Genomic DNA, 9836 nt, shown 5'->3' with positions numbered 1-9836 from the left:
TGCATAAGACTTGCACAAATATTGACTAGCGAAATATCTTGCTTAAAAAAAAAACTCAAAAATAGTTTTCATGACTTGGGCCTGAATCCATAGTGGGCCCAAGTTAAGGAGCCCACAACCCGAGTCCAACAAAGGCCCCCGTTGGTTTTGATCCTGGGGAGAGGTTTTAGGTGGGTTTACGGTTCTGAGAGGACAACGATGGAGTTCGAAAAGAGAAAAGCCGCGACACTGGCCTCACTGGTTTCAACGGAATCAGACAAATCTCCGAAGGGCTTTTTGGACGCACCCATCGTTCCTCTCTTGAACGCTCTGAACCAAAACCCTTCTTACTTCACCACAAGTTCCTGCTCCGGCCGAATCTCCATCCTCTCCCAACCCATCTCCGAAGCTCCAAACCCTAAAAAGAAAGCCAGAGGCGGCACGTGGCTCTTCGTTTCGCACGACCCCGCCGATCCCGACTCGGTCCTCTCCCTCCTCTTCCCCTCCGAGCCAACTCCCTCCCCCTTCGTCTCCGAACTCGTCTTCCGATTCGAGCCCCTCATAATTGCTCTCGAGTGCAGAGACCTCTCCGCCGCTCATTCCCTCGTTTCCCTCGCCATCTCCTGCGGCTTTAGAGAGAGTGGCATTACCAATGCCAAGAAGCGCGTCATCATCGCCATTCGCTGCTCCATTCGCATGGAGGTGCCGTTGGGGGATACGCGCACTGTCATGGTCACGCCCGAGTATGTTCGTTATCTCGTTCGGGTCGCAAATGACAAGATGGAAGCTAATAGGAAGAGAACTCAGAGATTTTTCCAAGTTTTGCAGTCCACTGATTCCTTGATTGCTGATAGCGGGGACCGTTTGTTGCCGACGAATGAAGCTTGCAGCCATCTTGAACCCGAAGATGAATCTCAGCTTGGAAACGGGAATGCGGAAACCTCTGAAGAAGGTATAGCATGTTTTTTTCATTTTAGTCAACGGTTTTCTTGAACTGTCAAATTTAGTCAACTTTTTCAGTTGTGAGGGATTAGTAGTAGAGCATCTACAATGTGAGTTGACTGTGAGATTCTTAATCTTAAGAAGCAGCTTTTATGTAGTTTCTCCATTGGAGTGATTGACATGTCAGTTCTTATATAAGAATTGTTGTATATAAAACCAACTCATTCTCTCTCTCTCTCTCATGTAGTCAACATGGCAAAAGACTAAATTGGGAATTAAGATTTGTATAATTCACATTCTAAATGCGAATTTGTTGTTAAGCTTTTCCGTTTTTATATAATAATGACCCCCACTGATAAAATACTACTAAAAGAATATCTGTTAATGGTCAAAACAACTGGTTTTGTCCTATGGAAAACTACTAGTCTTGCAATATTTCTAATATAAATTGACTTTTTTCTTATTTTTCATGGTAGGAGTGTCTAAGTGTGTTTAATTAAGTATAGGTATTGCTTTACTCTAAATCTTGCTTAAGTGTCGGATAGGTGTCCAAGCTATGTCAAAGAAGTTTTGAGCTGAAAAAACTATTTTAACTGTGACAGTTGTGGAAAGTCTGACAACATGTGTCCAATGGAGATGCTCTATGTTGCATCTGATGTTGACTTGATACTTTACAGGATTTGTGAATGTTCAACCATCATAATACATGTATTTGAGTAATGAAATCAGTACTGATGCATATTGGTATTGTATCTGATTGCAGGACAACTTTCCTTTTAATATCAATCAAAAGTCTGAATCTTTGAATGGTTGGCAGGGTCTGTGAGTTCTCCTGGTTCTGGTCTATCAATTAGCCATTTTGATATTGTCGGTGAACCAGCCGAGAAGCTTTTCCTTTGGGGCCACTCAGCTTGTGTATTGAATAAGGCTGGTGACAAGAAACTTATCATTTTTGGTGGCTTTGGAGGCTTGGGGAGACATGCCAGGAGAAATGGTTTGTTGCTGCTTGATCCATATTCTGGCAATCTTGAAATTGTTAGCACTGTTGATTGTGCTTCTCCCACTCCACGGTTGGGCCATACAGCTTCTGTTGTTGGAAATTGCATGTTTGTGATTGGAGGTCGGACTGGTCCTGACAAAATTCTTAGTGATGTATGGATCCTAGATACAACGATGAATTCTTGGAAGTTACTGCAATTTAGTGACAATTTATTTCCACCCAGGTAATGCTTAACAGCATTCTTGTGTTACAACTTTCAGCCCCTTTCCTGCTTAAAAGAAAGCCCACTGATAAAGCAACTTTTCAGTAATGAAAAAAAAATTGTACACTTGTTTTTAAGATGACTTTATGTGTTGGATGAGTTCTGGTATCAGTATTTTAATTCATATGCATAAATGCTTACAATTACTACTTATTAAATTTTATATTGTCGTAACAATATCATCAGGCATGCTTGCTGTTGATTGATTTGCTAATATTATTTTGTGTTGATAACCAGTACCCAGCACTGGTTAAGGAACTAGGGTGTATTAGAAATTATGGCAGAGAGCATGAAAACTATTGGGGGAATGCTTTGTTATGCATCCCAATAGAAAACTTTCCCCTTTTAATTCTTTAACCTTCGGGCACTGGTTCGCATTTACCATATTATTTTTAAACACTGTATGTATAATACATAGTTATTTTCATCTTTGATAGGCATCGTCATGCTGCAGCTATCATGGGTTCCAACATTTATGTATTTGGGGGCCTTGATAATGATACTATCTTTTCTTCCTTTTATGTTTTTGACACAAAAACTTTACACTGGAAAGAAATACCAGTGTCTGGAGATTGGCCATGTGCGCGTCACTCACATGCTATGGTGGCTTCTGATTCTCAAATTTTCATGTTTGGTGGATACAATGGTGGGAAAGCACTTGGGGATCTGTATAGTTTTGATGTTCAGAAGGGCCAATGGACAAAGGAAAGGACAACCGGAAGGAATCCACATGCCAGATTCTCCCATTCAATTTTTGTCCATAAGAATTATCTTGGAGTTCTCGGTGGTTGCCCTGTTATACAACACTGTGAAGAGTTGGCTTTACTTGATTTGAAGCTTCGTCTATGGAAGCATGTAACACTCAATTCTGTAGGTAAAGATTTGTTTGTGCGTAGTACAACCAATGTTGTTGGTGACGATCTTGTCATTGTTGGTGGCGGTGCATCATGCTATGCATTTGGAACAAAGTTCAGTGAGCCTGCAAAAGTCAACTTGCTCCATATAATCCATTCGCGTGATGGACATATGTCTATAAAAAATCAAAGAAAATATGTGATTAACCAAGATGAAGGAACAAAGACGAATAACATTGAAAGTTCATGTCAACCCCAACTTGAACTTAGACCAAATGTATTTGAAGATGAAAGTTTATGTTCTAATGATAACCTACCCTGCTTGAAGGATCAAAGTCAGATGATTGCATTGCATTATATTTTGCAACTCAAAAAGAAATATGCAAAATTGGGAAAGGATATATTGAAGAAATTTGGATGGTTAGACTTGGGGAGGAAGGCACGCACTGAAGAGGGGGGAGTACATATCTGTTTTCCTGTTTGTCAAGAATTTTTTGCCGTATTTCATGAAAGGAATAATCATTTGCTAGATGCATCAGATGGACAAAATGAAACCTTTTTAAAACCACATAAACAAGATAAATACTTGTTAAATGAGTTATCCTATGCTGAAGCATTGACCATTCTCCATGAGTATGGTGCCATTATTCTTGAAGACAAGGTTGTTGAAGAAAGAAAAGCTGCCAAATCTCCTTTAAAAGTAATGACCGAAGCAGTAACGTCTTTGATTGAGCATAAAGGCCTACCAATGTGGCTTCTAGAGGAACTTCCTACAAGGTTTATTTTTTTATTAAAATTGCTTTAATGGTTGGTGCCTACTTAGTGGTTGCATTTTCTTTTTCTGTTGAACCCAACTCAATCCTCCTTCACATACATGAGTCCTGTTTTCTTGAAATTTCCCCTTGTAGGTGATCCCTTTTATGTGTTCTTTGAACTAATTCTTTATTCTTCCAGATGGGATCGGCTTGGAGATATTATTATACTTCCAATTAATTCTTTTAAGGATTCCCTGTGGGACTCCATTGCAGGAGAGCTTTGGCTCATTGTTGCCAAATCACTCAAGGCTCACCGTCTTGCTCGCCAGGTAATGATACATGCATCATTAATACATTAATTTGTGTTTGCTTGTCCTTCCTTTGGATTCATCATTCTGATTCTTATTTTTACTAATACATGGTTTATTTATCTTTCCTGTTGAATATACAGTACATATTGAATGTATTTGAAAAATAAGTATGATGATGGAATTTTTCAAGTATATGAAATACTGAAGTTTCTAATAACAAATAATTTGTAAAGGGTAAAGGATACTATTGTCTGATAATAATATAATATAGAAATTCTGACTAGGATGGAATCTGATTTTAGCATCTTATTTCAAGATAGAAGGAATCAATGTCTAGACAATGAAGGCTAAGGTAAAGCAGGACTGAATTGGAAGTTCTTATTCAGATGCAAACCATGAGTGTTTTGTAGTAGTTGATCTCTTTGATGGAAAAACTATAAGAATTACGAGTAATACTTTATTCCTGAGTCATTTTGTTTTATATCTTTAGTTTATTAGTCACTGTTGTTTTCAATTCTTCCTGAAATATATTTGCAATGAATTCATTTATTTATAGGGCCCAGTTGCTGCAACTGGTACAAGAGATAGCACATTGCAGATTCTTGTTGGAGATAGTGGCTGGGTCAATCATCGAGAAAATGGAGTACTCTATTCTTTTGATGCTACAAAATGCATGTTTTCATGGGGTAATCTTTCTGAGAAAATCCGGATGGCCAGTCTGGATTGTAGAGAGGAGGTTGTAGTCGACCTTTTTGCGGGCATTGGCTACTTTGTGCTTCCTTTCCTCGTCAGGTATTCTATCTGTTTGCTGCATAGCTGTGTATTGAACTTAATCTCTAATTATATTTTAACATTTTAAAGTTTTGTAGTGCTGTATGGAAGATATGGGTCCACACTGTCAACAAAATTTGATAATTTATTTTTTGCAAACACCATAAAATACATTCTGGGTCTAAATATGAATGTTTGGTGGCTGGGATGGGACATGCCTCTTGAACTTCTATTAAACAGAGTTTGAGGTTTGGAAATATTTTCTTGCTGACATCCCATATTAACTTGAAATATGGTTATTGTCTTTATAAGACTTAAGCAGTCTTCAACATACAAATCTGTTTTGTGAAGTTAGGTTAGATCGATATTGTAAGATGGTATCAAAGTATTTATATATGCTCTTGTTATTAGGTAACCTGCATTTGTATATGTGCTCAAAATGTCTATTCCTAGGTGTGAGGGGGTGTTTTGACATCTCGTATCAACTAGAGATATGACTGATGGAGTCCTTATAAAGCTTGAACAGTTTTCACTATTCACCTCACAAACGAATTTTGTGAAATAGAGTTGGGCCTAAGTCCTAAGCTCAAATACCAAGAGTTCTAATGTTTCCAGCATTGCTTGCTTCTGAGGTTTTTTAATATATATATATGTGTGTGTGTGTGTGTGTGTGTGTGTGTGTGTGTGTGTGTGTGTATTTAATAATGTTAGCCATATATTTATTCATATTGTTTTTGCATGTCCTCAAGCAGGGCCAAGGCAAAATTTGTATATGCTTGTGAGTGGAATCCACATGCAGTAGAAGCACTCCGACATAATCTCCAAGCAAATTCTGTGGCTGATCGTTGTATCATACTTGAAGGAGATAATCGAGTAACTGCTCCCAGGGTATAGTATTTGTATTTAACTTTTCATATGTATTCACCCTGCAAAGAGAAATTGCATTTACCATTGTCATCTTCCTGTTGAATTCTTTCAAAGAGCTTGATTCAGCATCTAACAACCACTCTCATCAATAATCCGTCTAAAACTGTGTTTTATGTCACAAATAAACCTTTCTGCACTTCACACTAACTTACTAATTCAACTGTGGAGAAACAAATGATCAATTTTTCATGTCACAAATCAGACACCCCTCACCCTGTGTCAGCAATGCTTTGATTGCCCTTAGGTTCCCTCCCTAATTCTGAGGTAGTTAATATATATTGAATATAGAGATAGAAAGAAAAGAAGTATATTATTGTATTTCTTGATGTAGAATATTACAGAAATGTGCTGAGCTTCTCTGTACAAAGTATTTATAGAGAGAAGTTACAGCTGGCAAGGTGACAGTTGTAACAGTTATATAAATGTCCTGATGACAGTTATAACTGTAAAATAAAAAACAGCTGTCAGCCAATACAAGAAGACAGTTTTAACTTGTAACACACTACAACGGCTATCAGTCAAAACAGAAATAGAGTATTGTTATTCTCTTGCGATCCGTCTATTTGATTAACCATTTTTTGTTGACTCTTCATAAAAAGGACTGTGTTATTAGCGAACCGTGTAGTTTACTCGCAATAAAACTTGATTTTATACTGTAGTACATACCAGTAAAAGTTATGCTGCATTCTTTTCTCTTTGCTAATTAAGATAATTTATTATTACCCTTTGTATAATCCCCAAACAATGAGAATATAAATGAGCATAAAGAATTAAAGATACGGAGGAATTATGTGAAGGGGAGAAAATTGTCCAGAGGAATTATGTAACGATTGTAATACTCTTCTTCCCCTTTTTTGGATAAAAGGAAGATGAAGAGAAATTGAGAGTTTTATATCCTCCTGTTTGTTTATAAGATAAATATGAAGGAAACATGATGAATGAACTATTTGCTCCGTTCATTTTCAAAGCCAATCATTGTGAACACTGTGAAAATGGGATGTCTAAGGAAAAATGGATTCGTTGATTCTTGACACTAATGTTTGTGTTTACAGAGTATGGCTGATAGAGTTTGTCTTGGTCTCATTCCATCTAGTGAACCTAGCTGGGTAACAGCTGTGAGGGCTTTAAGGTAATTGGAAATACTATTAGGTATCATTTCTTTCAATATATTTAAGGTATTTGTCTTTGCTTTCTGGTTTCTGATTAATTTTCAAATTGGCTTATTTGCCTTGTCTACTAATTCTACCAAGTTTAATCATAATGATCCCAAAAGCCGTGGTTCACATCTCATGTATTTTAATTGCCTAAAAAGGCACTACATCTGGAACTGTAGTAACTAACCAAATTTATGTTTCTTAATTCAGTTGATTACTCTGAAATCTTACTATATTGGAATCAATGTATGATCCTAGAAAATGAAGACAATTGTGAATATAACATGACTAACTTAATTCTGGTATGGTTTGGCTTATTGGCCTCTACTTTCATTGTTGATTTCATTCTCTCATTGAATTAACGTTGCAGAAGAGAGGGTGGAGTGTTACATGTCCATGGGAATACAAAAGACTCAGAGGAGAGTCAGTGGATTGCTCATGTAGCAAAATCAATAAATGACATCGCTAGATCGGAAGGTAGCATCATTTTATAAATACTTTTAAATTATTCAACATGTTTTTAAATTATTCAACAATTTCTATTGTCCCACTGCAAATCTAATTTTGGGAATTACGACTGGTCAACCCACAGGTTGCTGCTGGGAGATTTCTATAGAACATGTTGAGAGGGTAAAATGGTATGCTCCACATATTCGTCACGTTGTGGTGGATGTAAGATGCAGACAAATCCAAAGATAGTGAATGAGCTGGTATTAGATTGCCGAGTCTGGATTGCTGAAGTTCAGAAACTATTCGTTCGGACTGGCACATATTGTACGTGGAAGAGGTTGCAGAGTGGATTATAGTTATTGAATTTAGTAGTGACAACCTCTGCATACTTTTTATGCATCATGTTTTGGAGATAATTTTATGCTTTCAAAATTGGAGAGGAACGCTTCATATTATATTTATAACATGAAGCTAACTCAATTGTTTGTATTAATTAGTTTGGGCTACAATGAAAGCCCATAATGATAGTTGCTTCTTTTTTTTATTCTACACAGGTATTTTATATAATCTCATTGTTATTGTTGTACTGTATTAAATGAAGCTATCTAGGCATATTTTTAATTGTAACCCAAAATGTAATAATCACAATTCTCCTTGATGGAATACAGGTGGGAAGTGGAAATCCCGAAACTTAGTTTAAGGCCGAACGTTAATCATTTTTCTGGTCAGGGTCATTTTCTTTGACAAACATCTGATGCTATTCTGGTTTTCAAGAACTAAAATTCCATATTTATAATGAATCCTAAGCTCACTTAATCTCTTATTGCTTGTTGTCTTCACATCAGCAAACGAGTTATGTTGATCATTTTCTTTTTCTTGAACAAAAAGCCTTACATTGTGGTGATTGTGTTAAATCCTAAGTGGAAGAAAGGTGGCAAGTACAGTATATTAACAAAGGTTTTAAAATTGTGAATTTGCTTTTCAAGCACAGGCCTATGTCCTTTATTCCTCCCCCACCCCTGCAAAGGCAGTGTTTAATACTGAGAACGATATAACGCTCTCTCGATAATGATATGGCAACAAAATATTGTCATTTGGTGTGGTAGTGGAAATATTTCTTTGCCACAAGAGATACCTGAAAATGTCAATTTCTGACTTTCTGAGTGAAAAAAGACATTGATACCATGAAGACGTTAATGATAGTTGTGGTAAAACATGCATGAAGGCGTTGCCAAATTGTATGGCATGGATAAATAAAAAAATAATTTTTTTTCTGAATTGTACTTTAATTTTTCACTTTATTGTGAAAATAAATGTTTGCGACGCTAAGGAAGCATATGGTTGATGCATGGAGTGAAGTACATTTATACTTGGATTACATTTAGATGTTTGAATGAGGATATGATAAAAAAAAGATAAGACAGGTCCAACTCCTTTCCATCCATTATTACTGACTGTCGGTGGTAGAGGCTCTGATGGTCCCACTGAGCCACACTCAGCTTCAGACTCAAGCCATCAGCCATCGGCCATCTAATAATCCAATGAAATTCTCTCTTGGCAGTTGAAAATCGAAAGAAATAAAGAATAAAATTGTGTGAATTAAGAGAAATAAATAATAAAATTTGCAATAATTTTCATGGACGTGATAATATATATATATATATATATATATATAGTACAGAAATAATGGTCATCTTAAAATCTTTATTTATTTATAATATTTTTGAATAAATTTTTACTAAGACAGACATAAGTGTCAAAGTCGTCCTACTTAATGTTCAATTAATACTTGGGTGATTAGATATAATTGGGATTACAAAATAAGTGTCCTTGGTGGTAGACATTATCTCGAAACGAGTAACGCATCTAACTAATATCTAATAATTAATGTTGAGAAAATAAATTAGCTTGACTGCTTTCAATAAGGGTCTCCCAAAATGGATTATTAGTTGGTAAAATAATCCTTACACTATTATGGGAGAATAAAATCTGGAAGAGTGACGCAAGAGGGGTATTGAATTTCCAGAAGAAATTGAATCTTGAGAATGAGAGAAAGGTCAAAGATGCCCCTTGCATCTGTGCTCCACACGTGGCATGAGTTTGTTCCCATACCATATCTTCAAATTATATTCCAAAGATTTTTTATATAATGTTAAATTCACAAATAATAATAATAGGTTTTTAATTATTAATTTCTTCTCAGTAAAAAAAACACGACAACAATTGAATGATGCATGAATGTAACGGCGTGTCACAAAGTCCAAGTTTGGAAGCCAGAACCAGGAAAAAGAAAAGTTGCAACGAGTGGATTACGTAGCACAGGCACATGCTCCGTAATTAATTAATTAATTAATTAATTTAGTAAGTGAGTGGCTTTGGATGATGATGAAGCCATCACCAGCATTATTTAGTAAGATAAAATAATTATGAA

General features: G+C 36.2%; 1 protein-coding gene across 1 annotated transcript; it reads left to right on the top strand.

The window, feature by feature from the left end:
• Nucleotides 1-171: 171 nt before the first annotated feature.
• Nucleotides 172-8118, top strand: LOC108323147 (tRNA wybutosine-synthesizing protein 2/3/4). Its single transcript, XM_017555513.2, has 9 exons — nt 172-931; nt 1739-2144; nt 2621-3814; nt 3992-4121; nt 4660-4895; nt 5627-5762; nt 6854-6930; nt 7326-7432; nt 7548-8118. Exons 1-9 carry the CDS (start codon nt 199-201, stop codon nt 7652-7654), a joined length of 3126 nt encoding a protein of 1041 aa, XP_017411002.1. The 5' UTR covers nt 172-198; the 3' UTR covers nt 7655-8118.
• The last annotated feature ends 1718 nt before the right edge of the window (nt 8119-9836 follow it).

This window comes from Vigna angularis, chromosome 1 (genome assembly GCF_016808095.1).
Source record: "Vigna angularis cultivar LongXiaoDou No.4 chromosome 1, ASM1680809v1, whole genome shotgun sequence".
NCBI lineage: Eukaryota > Viridiplantae > Streptophyta > Magnoliopsida > Fabales > Fabaceae > Vigna > Vigna angularis.
Note: the sequence above shows the minus strand (reverse complement) of the source record. Positions and strands in the feature narration are given on the sequence as shown.

Excerpts from the sequence above, each read along its gene's own strand:
- LOC108323147 (XM_017555513.2), top strand. The coding sequence starts at position 199 with ATGGAGTTCGAAAAGAGAAAAGCCGCGACACTGGCCTCACTGGTTTCA. Across the intron at positions 932-1,738 it reads TGCGGAAACCTCTGAAGAAG|GGTCTGTGAGTTCTCCTGGT; the intron begins GTATAGCATGTT and ends AATGGTTGGCAG. Across the intron at positions 7,433-7,547 it reads TGACATCGCTAGATCGGAAG|GTTGCTGCTGGGAGATTTCT; the intron begins GTAGCATCATTT and ends GTCAACCCACAG.